A 22809-nucleotide genomic window follows, 5' to 3' on the forward strand; every position below is an offset into this window, starting at 1 on the left:
GGGCAGGAGCTCATCAGTAAGGCACTTGCCTATCGTGCTTGAGGTCCTGGTTTCAACCCCCAGTACCCTACATGATAAATAAATAAAGTGCTGCTCTTACAAAGTAGTAGGGCCTGGTAAGACCTGTGCCACATTGAGGAGGGCAGAGCCTGCCTTAAAGGCATGCAGATTAAAAATAATTGCCTATAATCCTGCTGTGACCTAGAAAGGTTGTTGTTTTCATTAGATTCTCCTGAATCCAGCATGCTGCAATTCCTGGCATAGAACACGATTGAAATGTGAATGTGTGCTGAATAATTTCTAAACAGATACTTAAGCAAGTTGCGTGTCTTCAGTCCAGTGGGCATGCCCGGATTAACCCACAAGCGTACATTTGCATCCCGGTTCCCACTTCATGCTGCAGGATGAACTGATTTTATGGGGGAAGACTTTACAGTTCACACAGTGCTTTCTCAAAATTTAGCATTTGATTAAATGCTATGTATCTGAAATAGGTCTTTTTGTTGTTGGGCAGAGAAGGAATTGTCTTCCAACTTAGAGTCTAATTGTATCATAAGAGCTTGGCAATGAAGCCAGTTGTATGCAGTACCATTATTGATTCATGTGGTTCTATTTCACTCTTAAACTTTATTTCTCTTAATACAGCTATGGTCATACTTGCTAGAATATGACATATCCAAAAGAAAAAGCTTATCATGTACTAGTTTTGACTAGTTTTAATAACCTAGAACATAATGTGGAAAAATACTTACTGGGGCTCATAGATAAAAAAATCATGACAAGCTATGGATTTCTTTCCAGATCTCCATCCCCCCACCAAAAAATGTTCACTTGTAAAGCTATTATCTTTTGTGAGTTTAGTAGAAGTTTATTTTAAAATAAAACAAGAGTTAGAAATATATTTGGCATATATTCTGTTTATAGGAAAAATTGCCAACTGTAGTTTGAAACCATGTTGAGATGCAATTTTTTTGGTGTGTTACAGTGATAAATGTATTGCTCCCAATTTATACACTTTGTGAAAACATTGGCTCTAAGTTCTAACAGACAATATAATCTCTTTAGTCACAGTTTCCGGAAATGGAGACAACACTAATCTTACAATTTCCATCTGTTCAAAATTATAGTTTCATTCTATCTGTCTTGTTCTGTCTCTTTCTCTCCAATAAATAATAAATAAAATCTTTTTAAAGGACTTGAGAAATGGCTTAGTGGTTAAAGCACCTGTGAAGCCTAAGGACCCAGGTTCAACTCCCCAGTACCCACATGAGCCAGATGCACAAGGTGACATAAGTATCTGGAATTCACTTACAGTGGCTAGAGCCCATGGCACACCCATTATCTATATCTACCTCTCTCTCTCCAATCCATCCATCAATCAATGAACTTTTTTAAAGTGTTGTTTCTCAGAACAGACTACCACCAGAACATGAAGGAGAATTTCATGCTGGTGAATGATGCATCCATCTTGGGATTATGACTGCTGGGGAATGGTAGGAGTGTATGTAAATCATTCCTTATCCCAGTTAGCATAGGAAGGCCTGGGCACACAGTCTATGGTAGTATCATGGAAGAAACATAAAAGCCCTGACTTTTTGAGCTACCTATTGGCTCAGAGAAAGCCCACAAGATACAAGATGCTGAGTGTAATCTCTTCCCCTGGGCTTTCCAGATAGTCAACTGAAAGCCTCATCACTGGTGTTTGGCTAGGGACTTGATCATTCGTTCCAAGGAGGCTGTGTGATTTGCAAACAAGGAAGTTTTTCTTCTCCCATGTGCTATGTGAAGGGGCTAATTCCAACTCGCTAAAAAAGTGATGATGCTCAGTATCATACTGAAAATAATTTTGAAGTCAAGTTTAAAAACAGTAGAAAATGCACTTTTATTTCCCTTCAGGGTAACTGTATTGTGTAACCGACTAGGAATTCTCTTCTGTATCATTCTTAAAACAACTACAGTGTCAAGAAAGAAACCCATCCTGGGGCACGGTGGCTGGCTTTAGTGCCACATTCCACTACCCATCTCTCAGTCTTTAGAGAATATTGCCCTGAAAATAAACATGTACGTTACAACAACTGGAAGATGATACGTGCTTAGATGGAAGAATGGTCACCATACCCACACTGATAGGGTTTACAAAATTGTTTACTTTGGGCTGGAGAGATGGCTTAGCAGTTAAGGCGCTTGCCTGTGATGCCTAAGGACCCATGTTCAACTCTCCAGATCCCACATAAGCCAGATGCACAAAGGTAAGGCAAACACAAGGTTGCACATGCCCACTAGGTGGCACAGGTGTCTGGAATTTGATTGCAGTGGCTGAGACCCCTCGATTCCCTCTCCTTTGTCTTTCTCCCTCTAAAAATTTGTTTGCTTTACAACTCTCACTCTGTAAAGCATATGTCTGATTGGAACAGGCAGGCTACCATCAAGAGAGCTTCTGTTGTTTTGCATAATCAGCTTAAAGTTGGAAATTGAGGCATGCACATTATTTCATTGCTTTTTAAAAATAGGTTGATATTGTATATATGTAATTACAATGATTGTAATGGGGAGGTAATATGATGGAGAATGGAATTTCAAATGGGAAAGTGTGGGGGTGGGGAGGGAGGGAATTACCATGGGATATATTTTATAATCATGGAAAATGTTAATAAAAATTTAAAAAAAGTAAAATAAAATGAAAAATAAAAATAAAGTCATGAAAAAAAAATTTTCTCATGTGCTAGTTTGTAATGTCTATATCTTCCCCTAAGGCAGTACAAAGTAATATTCAAGATCAAGCCCTGGGCTCACTCACATAAGTAGCCTTGACCTTATCCTCTCAGGGCCTTAGTTTCTTCATGTGTAAGATAAGGCTACTAATGGTGTCAACTGCAAGGTGGCTTTGTTTTTCTTTTTCTTTCTTTTTTTTTTTTTCTTGTTTTTATTTTTTTTTTATTTATTTGAGAGCGACAGGCAGACAGAGAGAGAAAGAGGCAGATAGAGAAAGAAAGAATGGGTGTACCAGGGCCTCCAGCCCCTGTAAACGAACTCCAGATGTGTGCACCCCCTTGTGCATCTGGCTAATGTGGGTCCTGGGGAATCAAGCTACTAACCAGGGTCCTTAGGCTTTACAGGCAAGTGCTTAACTGGGAAGCCATATCTCCAGCCACTCAAGGTGGCTTTGAATCATGCTGTGCCCAGGGAAGAGCCTGCTGCGTCTTAAGTACTCTCTGAGTGTCCATTCATTGCTGGCCTCAGCTATGCTACCTGGAGTTTTCTCTCTTGACGAGAGAGAGAGAGAGAGAGAGAGAGAGAGAGAGAGAGAGAGAGAGAGAGAGGGGGGGGGGGGGAAGAGAGAGAGAGGAAGGGGGAGAGACGGGGGAGGGGGAAGGGAGAGAATTTGTGAACTCCTGTCAATTCCAGTGTTTTGTGCTCCAATTTTTAGGTTTTTGATGTGTCTGTGTCCTCTTCCTAGCCTTGAAGGAATGTCCTGGCCTTTTATTCTTTTCCTTTATTTTTTTTTAAACTCCTTTGGGAACTCCAATTTCAGCTAAGGGCATCTCATCACACTGAGGTCACCCATGACAAATGGTCCTTTATTACCCACTGATTACAGTTAACCCTAATTTCTTTCCTGGCAGCCATGCGGTGCCTTCTATTTAAATGGAGTTGTTGGTAGATGTGACTTTCCAAGCCTCTCTGGGTTTAATTCTAATTTAACTTGCCATTCCAAGCGAGTCTGCTGTAAAGCTGAATTCATGATTCACTCGTTTGTTCTCTCAGGATCTAATTACTACCACGTGGTCGTGTGAAGTCCCCCTCAGGCACCGCTCAGCAAGGGCCAGCCTTTGGGGGAAGAGAGTGGGCCTACAGTCACTGCTTTTAAAAAAAAAATTTTTTTTTTTGAACCTTATAGATGTGTTTCTTACAGAATTTGGGAACACACTTACAAATGCGTTGCCTCAGCTATTTCGATCACAGGAAGCCTAACCTACAATACAGTTCCCACTTACATGCTTCCATTCTCCAGAACAAGTTCAACTTGTGGAGCATGTAAGCCAGACCATGTCCTCAAATGCCTTTGAATCACAGAGCGCATTGCTCTAGAAACACTGGAAATGGCAGGCACAGCCAGCCATGCTTATGTACAGCCCCTGAGGAGCCAGGATAAGGTAGACTTGACAAAAGTAATGGTCACCACTCCTTCCTATGTTTTTATGCGATGATCTATCTATCTATCTATCTATCTATCTATCTATCTATCTATCTATCTATCTATCTAGATATATATCTATGTATGTATGTATGTATGTATGTATGTATGTATGTATGTATGTATGTATGCATCTATCTATCTGTCTGTCTGTCTGTCTGTCTGTCTGTCCTAAAAGAAAGAACCACGGCCCCTATTTCATGGTTACCTAAACTCCCTGATAACCAGTACCACTTAAAATATGGAGCTGGGAAAGGCGAGTGTAGGAGTGAAGGACTGAGTGCCTATTTCTGAAGAATGACCCTCACAATCCGAGGATCATTTTAAGGATTATTTAAGTAATTATAAATTAGTAAATATGTGGAATTAAACAAGGAGTTGCCTGGCTAAATTCACAGCTCCTTTCTATTTAGCAAGCATTTTCCTTAAATGCTCACAATATCCTGGGCTGTAAAAAAATGTGAGATGATTTGGTGTGAGCACCTTGACTGATGTGGTACTGGACTTGGCCATGAAACTGACTCAGGTAAACCCCTAGTCCGTGCTTGCCGTCCATATATAGTGCCTATTAACCAGGAAATTATGCCATGACCAGTTCTATTTAGCAGTAGGTTGTTCCCTCATCTTCTAGAGTTCTTTTTTCTTTACTTTTTAAATGTTTTTATTTATTTGAGATGGGGAGGGGTTCAGATACATAGAGAATGGGCATGCCAAGGCCTTCAGTTGCTGCAAACAAACTCCAGAGACAAGCACCACCTTGTGCACCTGGCTTACTTGGGTCCTGAGCAATCAAACCTGGGTCCCTTGGCTTTGCAGGCAAGCACCTTAACTGCTAAGCCATCTCTCCAGCCGCAGAGTTCTTTAAGATCTCCTGCATGTTTGTTCCTTTGTCACCTCTGCCCCTGTACCTTGTTTTCTTACTGCAAAAGGATAGGTAAGCAGTGCGGAGACGTACAGCTAGAAGGCTGGTTCCCTCATGTCTTGTGACAACGTCTTAAAAGTTTAGACACTCACCTTCATTGTTATTTTAAAGCTAGCTTTACTAAGCATTGCTACTCACTAGACATACTGTTTAAAGGTACTTTTTTTTTATATAACAGTTTTCATGGTGCAGGTAGCTCTGCATAGTTTCTTCATACTGTTCTGAAGTCCTTCACTTCACAATGAGGAGAAGCAGGAACTGAGGCCCTGGAGCAGTGAAACCATCCACTTCACATGTCTTCACCTTGACATCCCTTCAAAACCCTTAGTGGGACTATGTCCTGCCCCTCAGTGATTTTCTCTTGTTTTTGCTGCCTTCCACGTGGAAGTTGATGGATTGTGTCAGAGGATCATTTCATTGGTCCCATAAAGAGCACTTAGTAACTGGTTCTGATCTCAGATTTATTTTTATCATTTATGTTATATGCAAATACTCAGCAAGAGACCAAGCAAGCTAAAACCAAGCACAGGTGAAAACCATCTGCATCTATGTCGTGACATTTATACTTCTATATGTTCATATATAGAACATATTGTGGAGAAAAATGTTCTTATTATAGACTAAGTTTTAACTTGAAGGCAACAAATGCTATCATTTTCTTGATTTTTGAAAGTTGTCAGCCATCATACAGTATAATAAATGACTTTTTTTGAGACTCCTGCCACCAAAATCTGTGTTTAATTTTATAAGCACATATTCAAGAAATGAATTGCCCTGCTGTGGCTGACTTTGTTGTTCACGGTAATCACACTGAAAGCTAGAATATACCTTGTAAAGAATGACTTTTGTGGGCAGGCAAGTCACATTGTTTTGACTCTTTTTTCCCAATAGCCTCCAGTCCCTAGAACTGAATTAATTATGTGGAAAACCACAAATCCACACTAACTGGTAATGCAGGCATCTAAAAATAAAATGGCTTATCCATGCATAGCATGTGTTTTTTTACTTAAATGTAGATCTTCCATAAAACTATTTGAGACACAGTTAGGTAACCAGCATTTATGTTTGATCTTACCTAATATGAAGCATTTGGCCATCTAATATACTGTTTAAAGAAGAGAAAGGATATCTTGAAGACATGGCAGGAACATGTGCAGAAGGAGACATGCAAGAACAGCTCACTCAAGTGAAGGAATGGGTATCAGAAATAGTCTAAACCCGGCACTTAAGAGATTAATGTTCAAAACTCTGTGATGAATGTTTATTAAAGTTCAAGGCAAGAGTCAAAGAGGCATAGCCAATGGACAATACAACCCAGTGTTTATAAAGAAAGTTTTACTGAAACTGTGCCCTTCATTTACAGATGGTCTATAGCAGCTTTCATGATAGGAATGCAGTATCGATCATCTGCAGCCTAAGACTTCATGGTCCTTACATTTGAGATGAAACATCTCCTATCTGAGCCCTGTGTGGGAAAACTTTACCAACTTATGATCAAATTCCACCATATGAAAATGCAGTAACTTCACATAGCACTAAATTTAAAATGCCAGTTATGTTATGACAAGCCAACAGTTACAAAAAGAATTCTCATTAAAAAAGTATTAAATCAGGAAAAAAAATATGCATGCAAATTGATAAGATCAAGTCAATTGCACCTCACTTTGATGAACTATAGTATTCCCATCCACATAGATCAGACTCCGATTCCTAATGGAGAGGGAAGGAAAAGGGGGAGTACAGAGAACAGTTTGCAGAATGATGCCAATGTATGGCGTTACTTATGAGGCTTAAAATCTACACCGATAGGATTAGCTTCTAAGCATGCAGATATGTTTAGTAAAATAACAAATCTTATATGACCAGGAGTAGAAGCAAGACTGTCTAGAGGAACAAAGGAGAAGGGCTGAGAAAAGGGAATGACAGGGAAGCATGAAGAATCAGGTGCTTGATCTGTGTGGTATGCTTGTGTGAAAGTGTATGTAAGTAATACAGTACCACATGCCATGAATATATACAATGAAAAGTTAAAAATAGGAACTGGAAAATCCTAAAGAAAACTACCAACAGGGCTGCAGAGATGGCTTAGCTGTTAATGCACTTGCCTGTGAAGTCTTAAGGACACAGGTTTGATTCCCCAGTTCCCATGTCAGCCAGATGCACAAGGTGGTGTGTGCTTCTAGATTTCTTTTGTAGTGGCTAGAGGCCCTGGTGCATCCGTTCCCTCCCCCCCCCCCATCTGCCTCTTTCTCTCAAATAAATAAATCAATAAATAAAATATTTTTTTTAAAAAAAAGAAAGAAAAGAAAACTGAACAGAGGTTTTTTCTTAGGAAGAGGAGACAAGATCAGGTGAAGGTTCAATTTTCTTTGTTATGTTCCATTTTTTTTAAATAAATTGTTGGTTAATAAAAACTAATTTTAGGGGCCAGAGAAATGGCTCAACAGTTAAAACAAGTACTTGCCTGCAAAGCCTAATGACAGGGCTTTGATTCCCTGAAACCCACTTAAAGCCAGACACACAGAGAGGCACATGCATTTGGAGATTGTTTGCAGTGGCTGGAGGCCCTCTCATGCCCATTCTGTCTGTCTCCCTCTCTTCTTGAAATTAAATAAAATATTTTTAAAAAAAACACTTTTAATGTAGAAGATTTAATTGGGAAATATAACCAATTATAAAAGTGTAAAGACATTTCCAAACTAATTATTAAATGCTTCAGCATGTGGGAAACCTGGGGCTAAGGGAAAGACTGGGTAGTTGAAACCCTTTCTGCACAGGAATAAAGATGCAAGTTCAGATTCTCAGAACCCATGGCTAAAAAAGCACCAGACACTGTAGCCCAGGTGCCCCTAGGATGAAAGGAAGGGAGAGGAGAGAGTGTAACCACTGCTGACGGAGCAGAGGACAAACAAATGAGAGAGCATGCCTCAAACCAGGTATAAAGTAAAAGCCAATCCCAAAGTTATGCTCTGGCCTCCACACAGACACTCATGCACCAAAAAAGAAGGAGGAGGAGGAGGAAAGAAATGTAAAGAAAAACTGAACATAAATATGTCAAAATGTTTGCAATGGTAAATTTGTATTATAGAAATGGGAGTGATTGTTTTTTTTTTTAATTGTATTTCACTATCATTTTAAAGAACTGCATGGGTAACCAAAAAGATGAGTCATATTCTCGCTGTCTCAATCAAAAGAGATTAAGGTTTGAAAAGGGTACAAGTAAATCAATTACCTGGCATTACAAACTAATCCTGTTTTTCTACTGGGGCATTAAGATTGAACAACATGCAAGTCAGGGCCAAACTTTATGGTTGAAACTTTTTTTTTTCATATAATGGTGGGACAGCTAATCTTTAAAGACAATGCACTTTATTCCTTACCATAAAAACCCACCACGTAGGAAAGTTAAATGTCAGGTGTATTTTACCGTACAGAAATAGCTTGCATGAGTCATGTTATTACTGATGTACTGATGTTTCTTTCAGCCTGACCTCACTTGTCATGAAACGTGCATTGATATTATTATACATGACTTATACACTGTCACGTGCAACTCAGGGCTTCCTCTTTCTGAGTACATGTGTTTGCTTTGGCATTGCCTATAGCAGGGAACTCCCAAATATTCCCTAGGAAGGCCATTCCAGGTTCAAATCTGTGAGGCCTTAGTTTTAACCATCATATGGCTTCATTCTAAAAAGGGAGGTTGGATTCTTCCCACCACCTTCATTGGGTTTGTTTTAGTTAGTTGTTGGTTTTGTTTGGTTTGGGCTTGGGTTTTAGTGTTATAAGACAGCAGTCTCACTGTTTAACCTAGGCTGGTCTCCATTCCCCTGCCTCAGCCTCCCATGTGTAACAGTATGAATGGCTTTCTCTCCCTGGAAGTGTTAAACCAACTGTCTGTATCTTTCAAGATGAAGATGAGCTTCATCCTGGGGGACAGGCAGGGTGGTGACATTAATCTAGGAAGCTCCAGAGTCCCCAGCCTGCTAGACCCCAAAAGGGAGGCTATCCTTCTCCACGTGTAACCCCATTCTCTCTTTTCTAGTTCAATCTCACCATTTAGTATTGAGAGCACAAGACGCCAGAGACGATCGGAATCCCCCGACTCCAGGAAACGGCGGATCCACAGATGCGATTTTGAGGGGTGCAACAAAGTGTACACAAAAAGTTCTCACCTGAAGGCCCATCGGAGGACACACACAGGTACAGCTCCACGAGCTTCTAATGTGCCCCTGGGACTTCTCGCCCTGGCACGCCACCTTCTTGTCGCTGACAGAAAGCTTTGTCTCCCAAAGGAAAATCTCCAGTAGTGGTGTACCTAAGAAATCCACGCGACATTTCTTCTCTTTAGCAAGAGCTTTTTTAAAAGTGGTATGAACAGACTGATGTAGTCATCTTTCTCATAATTAACTTTGCTACTTAATCACCGTGTAATTTACCAGCTCTAAAAAGGCCACACGGCATATCACAATAGCTGATCAAGAGTATATAATATATATACTATATGTAATATATAATTGCCATACTGGGGCTCAATTTAAACACATTTCTGCATAATTCAAATTGATTTTCCCTGGTAGTTGTTTTATATAAGGAGGGGATGCTTAGTATCTACAGAGAAAATAAAAGCAATGGATGACACCACATGTAATTCACAATTCAACCACTCCTCCTTCTGTCTACACATACTCTGCTCCTGCCGAAGGTGAGCTGCTGAGGCATCACATGGCCTCTGCTCACTCCATCTTCTGTGGTATTTGCCTCTCAGCCAGTATTCCCTGGTTTCATAGGTGTCTGGGTCCTCGCGGGTCCCTGCAGTGGAAATGACTGGTGGAATACGATGGGAGCAGGACCCACCTTTCCTAAAAAGGTGACAGGCAACTGGTGTGGGCTATGCAGAGAAACAGAACAGGGAAATGCAGACATACACTTTCTTAGTGTCACAGGCCATAGGACATGCACAGCTGGTCCGGTGCCTATCCTCAATGCCCACATGGTCCTGTAATGGGAAACTTCAAGTCTAAAAGATTCTTGTGTAGAAAGTGCTCCCATCTCAACCAAAATCAAAATAACCATGTGAAGCCGGCGTAGTGGCGCATGCCTTTAATTCTAGCACTCAGGAGGCAGAGGTAGGAGGATCACTGTGAGTTGGAGGCTATCCTGAGAATCTACAATGAATTCCAAGTCAGCCTGAGCTAGAATGAGACCCTACCTCAAAAATCAAAATTAATAAATAAATAAAAATAAAAATAAAGTGACATACACCATTTTCCAGCCCAGGTAGAAAGATCAACCTTGATGATTGATGTAGCCTGTGTGATTGCATCTGACTGTTTTTACAGCCATATTACAAGTTCATGACCCTGCACCTTGAGACTGGACCCCATCGTTTTACAGTGAAGCTATGATATAGGAAGCTCATCTGCGCAGAAGAGCAGAGATTTGGGGGTTCACTTTTGCTCGTCAAACATAATGTACTTCTAATATTTCTAAGATGATTAATTCCCCACATTTTTCAAATCCCCTCATCCATATCTGTGTACTGCATCCAGTCGTTTTCCCTCTCCACTTAGTTCCATACTCCCTGCTCTCCCTAGATAACCTCACGAGGTGTCCATCTGTTTCGGAAGCATAATTTTTACTCATACTGTTGATTGATTGGTTGATTATAGCACTGAGGGCTCAGCTCAGAGTTTTGCCCACGCTGAGAAAATTCCATCCCACTGAGCTGCACACCCATCCCACAGGGACTGTTTGAAATCAACATCAACTTCCTCAGCATTAAAGCAAATGATAAGTGTAACGACTCACAAGTCACGTCAGCATCTTTCATTTGTAGATTCAGAATACACAACCCAGCAAGGGTACATAATCAGCCCAAAGTGCTAACTTGTGATGGGGTCATTTCTTGTAGAAAATAAATTACCAATCACCACGTGTTTTGAGCTGTTCACATTTTCTGATGTGTGTGTGTGTGTGTGTGTATACATATATATGTACATATGTGTGTGTGTGTGTGTGTGTGTGTATTATTTGTTTATTTATTTATTTGATATAGTGAAAGAGGGAGAGAGAAAGGGAGAATGGGCATGCCAGGGCCTCCAGCCACTGTAAACAAACTCCAGATGCATGCGCCCCCTTGTGCATCTGTCTTACGTGGGTCCTGGGGAATTGAACTGGGATCCTTTGGCTTTACAGGCAAATGCCTTAACCACTAAGGAATCCTTCCAGCCCCTGTTCACATTTTCTGAAAGCTTTCTGGAAAATATATTAGCCTAATTTTCTTTTTTTTAAATTTTTTTAAAATTTTTATTTATTTGAGAGCAACAGATGGAGAGAGAGAGAAAGAATGGGCACGCCAGGGCCTCCAGCCACTGAAAATGAGCCCCAGATGTGTGTGCCCCCTTGTGCATCTGGCTAACATGGGTCCTGGGGAATCGAGCCTCGAACCAGGGTCCTTAGGTTTCACAGGCAAGTGCTTAACCGCTAAGCCATCTCTCCAGCCCTAGCCTCATTTTCATACCGACATCTCTGCTCTATTTGTCCAAGGGATATAACAGTGATAAAAGAAGTGAATCAGGAACTACTAAAAGACTCAGCTACATGGCATTATAGGATTGTATCTTACAGATTTTAACATATAATAAACTGGTACGAGACACATCATTCATGTGCCATAATCCAAAACAATATAAACCTTAAATGCCAAAATAATTAGCTTGACTTATTAAGAAGATTTCACAGGCTTTGAGGGTCATGGTGAATTTTGGATGTCACAGAGTCAGATAAGTTTCCTAATGAAAGAAGCCCTGGTTTGTGAGTGCTCCGGGAGCAGGCCGCAGCTAGGCCGTTTCCTGCACAGGCAGACACATGTCTTTTTCTTACTTAATCTTCCCTGTAACCTGGTGGCCATAGCCATTCAGATATGTCTTATACAATCCTGCCTCCAGGCTGAGCTTTGCTCCCTTTCCACCAGTTTGTTTGACTCTCAGTATATCTTCAAATGGTCACTTATTTGTCTGCAGGACACATTGAATGAAACTTAACAGCAGAGTCCTCATCTCTTCCAGTGTGATTTTGTTCCTTAAAATGTTGTTTGAGGCTTCCGGAAGAATGGGAATGCCTCTAATGATCACGTGGTAATTGTCACTTGATGGCCATGATGGTCCTGACCACAGTCTCGTGAATCACAGGCATCTCCATTTCTCCAAATCAGATACCTCCACTTTGCTCAGATGTGACTTTCTTGACACATTCCGGCTTATCACTGTGTCTTTTCACACTCAGGGAAGAGCTCCCATTTGTGGACTTCTCTAAGTATAAACAAACATAAGGTTAAATCTTATGGATAACACTTTGAAGTACTAATTGTTCATTGTCTTTTCTCCTCTCTTCTTCTTTTTGAGGGTATGTCTCATATTCTATCCCAGGTTTATCTGGATCTCACTCTCTAACCTAGACTGACCTCAAATTCATGGCAATCCTGCAACTTCAGCCTCCCAAGTGCTGGGTTTAAAGGCGTGAGCCACCACACCCAGCTTCTGCTGACTGATTTCTTTCAGACCAAACATGAAATACTGAAGCTGTCCCTGAAGTGATGCCTTCCTTTGCAAACTGGTGACACAGGGAAAATTCATTGTTATATTATCATTGTGAGGGTTCTATTTACTTCTGTTTCCAAACCGGAAAACTAAGTGTTCTAGATCCATTGTATTGATTTGATTGTCTTGTGTTGAAATCATGAAGTTGCAATGGTCTGAAACCCTGCTGCACCCATCTCTCCTTCAGCTTCTTCCCCTTTGCCAGCTCATGGGGCAGGTGGATTGAATGTGACAGATGAAAGAGAAATGCCCTGACATGTAATCCTTGAGCCCCCCATCTTGGCGGCCTCTTAATTCTTTAATAGCAAAAATCCCATCTGGCTGTCCTGCCTGTAGCCCACATCAAAATGACCTTGCTAAAGTCCTGCTCAACAACCAAGATGTGTCAAATCCATACATCCACATAGCAGAGAAGTAGCTTCCAATTGCCCCTCTGTATCTGAATGGTCTATCACTGTGGTTTCAACCAGCTTTGGACTGGTAAAATACTCCACAAAGAGCTGTATCTGTCCTAAGCCTATGTGGACTTCTCCCTGTGACTATCTCCTTAAATAATAGAGCACAGCGTCTATCCGCATAGTCTTTTCATCATATTGAGTGTTATGAGTTGTTTGGATGAGACCCAAAGTGTACAAGAAAGTGGGTGCAGGTTATACGCAGATGCTGCACCATTTATTATCTTATACCATGAGCCTGTGTGCATTCCTTTTTATAACTATAGCAGATGGAACTAGGGCGGAGACCAGTTCTTAGATAGCCAGGGATGATTATTTTATGCAGGGATGGTCCCTTGAACTGTCAAACAACTGACGATCATTTTACAAAGAATAGAATTGTGATTAATTTGCTATGACTGGCTCAAAGGGAGCCCATGATGGTTTATAATTTATAATTACATAGAAGATTTTTAAAAGTTAGTGTGTGAAATATAATCAACACAAGTTCAATAGAAATTCAGGTTGGATCACAAGCTTGCAGTAAGTATCTACTTAGCCTTACCTTTGCTTCAGGCATGTTGAGTAAGTTACTTGTATGCAACCAATAACAATTAATGCAGAGTTTGGGATTATAACCAGTGACTTATGAAAGTCATGCACGCTATGGGAGGGGAGCAAACAGTAGTGAGAAACTTCCTTTAAGAAAGACACATTAATTTCTTTCTTAGTAACTATCCTTACATGCTTTGTGATCAATTATTTTTTTACTTAGGACTTAATGATTTAAACGTATTTATAGGAGCGTGGAAAATATATTTTCCAGATATTAGCCAAGGATGTAAAGGTAGAGAAATGCTGACAAGTCAACTTTTAAATGCAAAAATAATTAAACTTTTTGTTACTGTACAATTTATATAATAATAGGATGATGTGGACAAGTAATTCCAAATATCTTTATTGCACTGTAACCCACCAGTGCTAAATTGCAAACGTCCCATTAAACAGGAAAAAAAATACACCTCAGCAATGACACCACATTATTGGCAGCAGGCAAATCACGCATATTCATTGGTCTAAATTAGGTGACTTTTCTAGGTGATGATGCAGTGCACAGTGTATTTAATTGAAGGTGTGGAATGTTTAAGATAATACACTCTTTGGCACCACTTCCATGTATAACTGCTACTATTTATTTTCTCCATTTCCAGAATTATACTGAATTTTGAATCACTTACATCTGCATTTAAAATGAAAATCTGGCATTGTTTAGAATGTACTTTCTAAAAATGGCAATTTCCAAAACAGTGTATTAACATTCAGGTGCAGTGCTTCAGATAGCCACTAGATGGGGCACAAGACCCAGATGTTGGTGCTAATCTGGCCTGAAGGAGGAAAGCCGAACTCCAGTGTCCTGCATGATGTGATGCTAAAATGGAACACGGCTATCTATGAACATTTGAATTTGGCATATACTAGATACATAATAAATGATAGTCTCTTTCTCAAAAAAAATACATTAAATTTAAAACCAAAATTTTAAGTAATTGCAAAATATCAAGATACTCTATTTCAAAAGACTTGAAATATTTCGTGTTACAAATTGGTATCCTACTCTCTAAGAAATTTGAGGGTTACTAGCCAGTCTTGTTTAGTTTAATTCATGTGAAAACTCTACACTTCTAAATCTAAAAAATTAATGAATTTAGGATGTTGCTTTTCTTATGTATCTGACGCAATCATCTCAGGAGGGATGGCTTAATGGTAAAGGTGCTTGCCTGCAAAGCCAAAGGACCTAAGTTCGATTCCCTGGGACGTATGTAAGGGAGATGCACAAGGTGGCACATGCATCTGGAGTTCATTTGCAGAAGCTGGAGGCCCTGGCGTGTTCACTCACTCTCTCTATCTCTCTGCCTTTTTTTCTCTCTCTCTCTCAAATAAATAAATAAAAATAATATTTTTAAAAGTCATCTCAGAATCACACATAGGCAATTTACTCATGAAGGTTTTCAAACATTAACCAATTTGATTTAATAGTTTACAAAAGATGTCCTTCCTTGCTTTACAAAGGAAGTAAACATTATACTAATAACTCTTCCCTTGACAAATAAAGGGTTTATGATTAATATCATAGGCCATAATTATATAATTTATTAGCCATATATTATATTTGGTGATATATTTACAATACACCTGCATACCACTTCCACACACACGGGCCCTACATGGGTGAAGATTCCCTGCTTTTCCATTTTCCTCCCTGACTAAGCGGCTTTTGTATGTCCTGTGCTTTTAATTTGACATCTGTAGTTTACATTGGATGGGCATCTAAAGCAGTTTGAGAATGTCATGGCTGTATATCCAGGTGGCCTTTGGGTCACAGGTGTTTGTGGTTGCTAACTCTTCCCTTCAGTGCTGCTCTTTCCACATCTGTATCATTCATTGCATAGTTCATTTTACCTAAAGCTTGATTACAGGCTGCCGACCATTCCCCCCACATCTCCATGTGTTGTTGGATAATGCATAGGGGCTAGCTTGATGCTGAGACAGGATGTCATCTAAGAGCTAGTGATACTTTTCAGAGAAGCAGCCTCTCCTGGCATGTCATCAGTCCTTCCTCACCAAACAGCTCATGATCATGAGCCGGCCAGTTGTCTTATCCCGTTATTGCTGAAAGCACAACACCACAGACTAAGGGAGTTTTCAAGAGAAGAGGTCTATCTCAGTTCACATTTCCATTCCAAGATTGAAGGGCCTTCTTGCTGGCTCCTTTGCTCTTCTTCTTTCTTCAGCCAGTGAATTCTTTTTTCTTTTCAAACCTTTTTATTTATTTATTTGCAATCTGATAGAAGAGAGACGGACGGAACAAACAGGCACTCTGGGGTCTCCAGCTGCTGTAAATGGATTCCAGATGCATGTGTCACTTCGTGCATCTCACTTCATGCGCATACTGGGGAATCAAACTCAGGTTGTTACGTTTTGCATGCAAGCACCTTAACCGCTGAGCCATCTCTCCAGCATAGTGAATTCTTACTTGCTTTAGACACTGCCACCTGGCGGTTAAGCCACCTGACCACCCTCCTTTCTTAGGCAGGCAGTCTCCAGGGTCTTCCAGCACTTGGTACATTGCCTGTTGCCGTAATATGATGTCAGAAAGGATGGGTATGTGGGAAACCCTCAAGCAGTAGGAAGAACAGACCTAACAGCCGAGTGGACGTGAGGGTGGGGGAGAGGAAGCCAGAGGGTGTACAATGGGTGTGGTTGGGAATAAGGAGTGCCGTTAGCAGATCCTGTGAGGACAGTGTTGATGCTTGCTCAAGGCTTGCACTACCCAGGCATCAAGCTTGGCTCTGAAAGTACTTTACCTGTTTTCATCACCTGTGTAAGTCCCGGGAAAGGAGCCAGGGGGAAGCACTTGTCCAAGGTCAAGCTTTGGGAAAGCAGAGGATCTAGAACTGAGGTTCTGCTTTTACTGGGGCCTGTGCTCTTGTCATTGTGCCTCACCTCAGGCAAGCGTACTGATCACCTGGCTGTCTCATCTCTTCACCAGAGCCACCTGCCCACGGCTGTCTGTATGGCAGTACGCACCCACTTACCATGAGCTACTTGAGTTCACTGAGGATGGTACCAAGATAGCAAGAGACCTTGAGTGATCTATCTTGGAGGCTTTTTTTTTGTTTTTGCTAATTTTGACTGGTCATGCTCCCCAGTCTGCTAAAATTTTTCTTATCCAGAGCCAATGAGAAGACAGAGACCAGAGCATTGATCATTAAGTAAAAACTAAAGAGGCAGCTTTTAAGTGGTTGATCAACACTTGGCTCCTTGCTTATCAATGAATGTGATGGAATAAAATGAACACAAGGACTTCTGAAGCTGGGGAGAGACAGCCTTGTGGGCAGACATCCACCGTGGAGGGCAGGACAGGGAAGCGGAGAGCTTTATCTGTGCTTCTTGGCACAGCAGCAGCGAGGACTGGTCCTGCCTGCAGGTTGCGGGGGCGTGGGGGGCTCAGTGACCATCCAGATGTGCATCACCCACATGTGCCAACAAGTGACCACCTTGTCTGTTAAGCGCTCTGAGCACCCTCCTTCCTTAGGCAGGCAGGCAGTAGTCAGCAGGGTCCTCCAGCACTTGGAACTTTTTAGTGCCACCTCAAACAAGAAAACATTCCATCTTATTTTCCAATCTAGGTTGGTATCAATGTGCTTTGAAAGTGGTGCAAATATGTTTCTTTCTTTCTTTCTTTCTTTTTTTTTCTATTAGAAGGCAAGGTAGTTCTCTTAACCTATCAGAGGTACCGTGGGAAATACGTTAGATCCCAGATGCCTTGTGATTGGATCTGAGGTACCTGTGTTGTACATGTTCAATTGAATTTTCTTCTAAAGCTTTTTATCAAATTGAGTTGTTTTAAAAATGCGTAGGGGCTGGAGAGATGGCTAAGCAGTTTTAAGGCATTTGCCTACAAAGGCAAAGAACTCCTATTCAAATCTCCGAGTCCCACATAAGCCAGATGTGCAGTGATGCAAGCGTGCAATGTCACACATGCGTACAAGGGGGTGCACACATCGGGAGTTCCTTTGTAGCTGCTGAAGGCTCTGGCATGCCCATTCTCTCTCTCCCTCTCTCGCTCTCTTAAAATAAATAAATAATTTTTAAAAGAGTGCTGGGGCTAGGGAAATGACTTAGCTGTTAAGACACATGCCTGCGAAGCCTAAGGCTCAATTCCCCAGTACCCACATAAAGCCAGATGCACAAGGTGGCTCCTATGTCTGGAGTTCATTTGCAGTGGCCAGAGACACCGGCACACCCATATTCTCTCTCACTCACTCTCTCTCTCTCTCTCTATTTCTCTCTCTGCCACCCTTTCTATCTCAAATAAATAAATTAAGTATTCTTTAAAAAATTAGTTGAGTTTTTTTCAATATACTTAGAAAAGACTTCTAAAGTCATCTGTCAATGATTGTCTCAGGTTGTGGCTGTTACCTTCTCATTTCTGGGACAAAAACACCTGACCACAGAAGCTTATGGAAGAGAAAAGTTTATTTTCCTCTTACTGTTTCAAAGAGATGCTACATCATAGCAGGGGAAAGCGAGGCAGGAGCAGACAGACAGACAGGCTTCACATCTCCACAGCAGCTGGAATGAAATAGTGTATGTACTGGGCATGGAGCTGGGTTATATCACTCCAAAACCTGCCCCCAGGGACACGCCTCCCTCATGTCCTCAAGGCCCCACAACTTTCCTAAATTGCCACCAGCTAGAGACCAAGCATTCAAAACATACAAAAGCCTACGAGGGATATTTCATTCCAACTATCACACATGTGAGTTTTGCTTCTGAATTCTGTATATGTGAGCACATAACATCAAGTGAAAAATCACTATGCAGTCTTTATGGGCACTTTGCTTAAATCACCATGGGATCTTTATGGGCACTTTGCTTTGGAGTCTGTTTTGCTTGTACATCTGTCAAAGCTATGTGATGAGAAGGATGTAGGATGATACTATCTCCAGCCTTTGTACAGCCTCATATTTTGTCTGAGAATGAATTGATTTGATTGTGGGTCATCTTATCCTGAAGAGTAAGGTTGTTAGGAATTTTTATGGAATTATTATAGACATTACTAAAGATAATATTTTGGTAGAACCTATTTTCACCATTAAGGAGCCAAATAAAGCTTAATTGTGATACTCAATTTAATTACAATGACTCATATCCATGAAAAAAAAGACTATAAAGTAAATTTATTACCTGAAAGATTACAATAATGTTTACCTGAGCAACAAAGCTCAAGACTACATTTCATCTGTCACCTCACTAACTTAAAGGATCAAAATCCTTGTTTGCAGACTAGACCTACAAGTGGTACCAATTTTGAATGAAATCTGCCTAACTTATTTTCCTTTTCAAAAGTAAGTGTGTTCTTGGCCTAGAGACATGGCTTAAGTGGCTAAGGCGCTTGCCTGCAAAGCCTAGGGACACATGTTCAATCTCTCTCCAGATCCCACGTAAGCCACACAGAGGTGAAGCAAGCACAAGGTTGCACATTCCTACTAGGTGGCACAAGTGTCTGGAGTTTGATTTCAGTGGCGAAGGCTCTGGTGCACCAATTATCTTTCTCTCTCTCTTTAGAAAGAAGTATGTTTTCTACCTCATTAGACTAGCAATGATCAGGGAGTGCAAGCATTAAACACACACCAAGTCTATTCTTTGTTGACTTTGGTATACAAAGAAAATGAAGTATTTGAATGGCAGTTCTTCATTCATTACTGAGCAGGTGTTTCTTAGCACTGAGCGCTGTGTTAGGCTCTGGAGATAGGGATATGAAGAGAATAGCAAGCACACTGCTGAGTGGGGTGCAGACAGAAAACCTTTCCAGCACCAAGCAGTGTGAGGAGACTCTTGGTACAAGTTAAAGCACGTGTGCCAAGGGTGGTAGAGGGCGAAAATACCTGCAGGTCACAAGAAACATAGACACATTTATGTGACAGGTAAAGGAAGAGGTCTTTGCAAAAGAATCTTAAGAAAATATAAGCACAGGGCTGGAGGGATGGCTTGGCAGTTAAGGCATTTGCCTGCAAAGCCAGAGGACCCAGTTTCGATTCCCCAGGACCCACGTTAGCCAGATGCACAAGGGGGCGCATGCATTTGGAGTTCATTTGCAGTGGCTGGAGGCCCTGGCGTGCCCATTCTCTCTCTCTCTCTCTCTCTCTCTCTCTCTCTCTGTGTGTGTGTGTGTGTGTGTGTGTGTCCTTTCTCTGTCAAATGAATAAATAAATAAAATTTTTAAAAAGAAGAAAATATAATCGCAGAGTGACAAGGTCAAATTATCTTTCAGAAAGGTTTCTTTCAAAGAGTCTGGCATGGTGATGCACACTTCCAACCCTAGCACTCTGGAAGCTGAGGCAGGAGGATAGTAGGTCCAAATTAGTCCATGCTACATAGTGCAAACTGTTTCAAAAAAGGAAGGAAGGAAGGAAAGAAGGGAGGAGGGGAGGAAGGGAGGAAGGGAAGAGGGTTTTCTTTAAATATAAAGCATGCAATAAAGAGGAGGGGCTAGGACATACAAAACCATCAAAAGCTGGTCCTGGTTCAAGACAGCAAGAATCTAAAGAAAGATTGATTACCCCTGAGGGCCAACATTGAGTGGACAGCTAGACAGGTATGTGGAAGGCAGAGTTGGTACGTGTCGGGTGCGGCAGGTATGGAAAACCTCTCCCATTTCTCAACAGAAGAGTCCAATATATCTCTCCAGTTAGAGATGTTTATGACTTGGTGCCCATGTCAGTTACCTTTCCTCCCCCACCCACCTGTCCCCCAAAGCAATGCAAGAGGAAGGGTGTGTCTTCCTGTTCAGGTAGTAAGTGCTGATGAAGGTTTTGGTCATGGTGAGGTTCTTTTTTTTTTTTTTTTTTTTTTTATTTGAAGGCGACAGACACAGAGAGAAAGACAGATAGAAGGGAAGAGAGAGAATGGGCGCGCCAGGGCTTCCAGCCTCTGCAAACGAACTCCAGACGCGTGCGCCCCCTGTGCATCTGGCTAACGTGGGACCTGGGGAACCGAGCCTCGAACCGGGGTCCTTAGGCTTCACAGGCAAGCGCTTAACTGTTAAGCCATCTCTCCAGCCCCATGGTGAGGTTCTTTAGGAACAACAGTTGGAACTGTCCTGAATCCTCTCTGGTGCCACACAGACATAGACACTTAGGACTTCCCTTGTAAGTTAAGTGACAGTGGAAGTCATATGGTTGAAGGGAGCTGTGTAAGAAGAAAACTTCAAAATTTTGCAACATGCTTACCTGACAGGTAACGGAGGAGGCGGCTGCAAAAGAAATGAAAGAAAAATAAAGAAACCAGACACAGGGAAGTAAGTGTCATCACCACGTAGAAATATAAACTCAGAACAGCCAAATAAGATACTGTCCTCTGACCTTGGACTTGTGACTGTCAGTAAAGTACATTTTATGATAGGGTGAGAAGCGTAAGGCTTTGTGTTAACAATACTGTCTGTCCCGTAAGCAGTAACCGGGTTCTCGTCTGCTCATCCAGTTCTGACCAGACACCCTGGTTTGTCCGAGCAGTAACTTAAAAATGTGGAGAGGAAGAGTGCGAAGTGGTTAGACCACTAACTACGTGACTGCATGGAGCAAGAGTTTGCTGTTGTAACGGCTCAATGAGGATGTCATCACAGTCCAGTGGGTTGAAATTCTTCATGCCCTTAGAGGAAAAGATACTACACAGAGCATACCATATGTTTTTAGTAAATATTGTTTTGATCAAGGTTATTCCTTATGGAACTGCACAGAGAAAACACAGGGAGCCCACTTACTGTTATTTACACATAATCAACCAGGCATTGAATTTAGTCCACACAATTCAGAGGAGAAAAGACCGGCATATTAATGATGTGATTAAATCAACAGGACCAAATGGATTGCACATACTGTAAAGTAGATTGGTCTGCTTGGCACATGTAATAGTTTTGTTTTAAAAAGTCAGAATCTGGGTCAGCATCCAACTTGTTCCTTTAAAAAAAAAAAAAGCGAAAGTTTGGGGATGGAGAGATGGCCTAGTCAGTAAAGCGCTGTCCACACAAGCATGAAGACCTGAGCTTGGGTCCCAGAACCCTCATGAGAGCCAGTCAAAGCAACGTGCACCTCTCAGTCCAGAGCTAGGGATGTGGGGACAGAAGAATCTTTAGGGCTTGCTCACTAGCCGCTCTACCAATTGGATGAGCTGTAGATTCAGTGACAGATCTGTCTTTAAAAACGTTGTGCAGTGGGCTGCAGAGATGGCTTAGCGGTTAAGATGTTTGCCTGTGAAGCCAAAGGACTCAGGTTCGATTCCCCAGGACCCACGTATGCCAGATGCACAAGGTGGTGCATGAATGTGGAGTTTGCTTACAGTGGCTAAAGACCCTGGTACCACCATTCTTTCCCTTTCTCTCTCCCTCTCTCTCTCTGCCTCTTTCTCTTTCAAATAAGTAAAATAGTAAAAATAATAATAATAATAAATAAATAAAACAGTTGTGTTGTGCCAGGCGTGGTGACACACATCTTTAATCCCAGCACTTGGGAGGCTGAGGCAAGAGGATCGCTGTAAGTTTGAGGCCAACCTGAGACTACATAGTGAATTCTAGGCCAGCCTGGGCTATACTGAGACCCTTCTGCAAATAATAATAACTAGTAATAATAATGTGGAGAGCAAAGGAGGAAGATACCCCAAGTAAGCCTGTGGTTTCCCCAAATGCATGCACATGCACTTATACACCACACATCTAGCAACCACACCCAGAATCTCTCTTTCTTTTTTCTTTTTAAAATCTGATTTTAAATTATTATGATAACTAACAATATATGTTGCATGGATGCATCATGTGCTGGTACCCTCATTTTGGTTGTCCTTGCCCCAATTGCGCTGGGGACCCTCCTCAGTGGGGCTGCAGGTATTCACTGTGGGGTTGTGGATTATGTGCTGTGGGAGCAGCAGTCGAATTTACATTTGTGTGCAGAAACAGAAGAATTGTGAATCTCAAAGCTATAAAAGTAAATGCCCTGTACTGAGCTCCTGGCACTTGCGAAGCATGCAAGGGGCAGGCTTGTCTCTCACGAGGCTCCCTCACAGATGCGGTAATTAACGGCACTCAGTTCTCCAGCCTCC

General features: G+C 41.5%; 1 protein-coding gene across 7 annotated transcripts in view; it reads left to right on the forward strand.

Moving 5' to 3' along the window:
* The window catches only part of Klf12 (Kruppel like factor 12), a 479766-nt gene that overhangs the window by 448500 nt on the left and 8457 nt on the right, over window positions 1–22809 (forward strand). For all 7 annotated transcript variants that reach the window (XM_045145262.1, XM_045145261.1, XM_045145263.1 and 4 more), the window contains one exon: window positions 9163–9320. In XM_045145262.1, the coding sequence (XP_045001197.1) occupies window positions 9163–9320 (158 nt within the window). The remainder of the gene's footprint in view (window positions 1–9162; window positions 9321–22809) is intronic.

Source organism: Jaculus jaculus, chromosome 3 (assembly GCF_020740685.1).
Source record: "Jaculus jaculus isolate mJacJac1 chromosome 3, mJacJac1.mat.Y.cur, whole genome shotgun sequence".
In the NCBI taxonomy this organism is placed as follows: Eukaryota; Metazoa; Chordata; class Mammalia; order Rodentia; family Dipodidae; genus Jaculus; species Jaculus jaculus.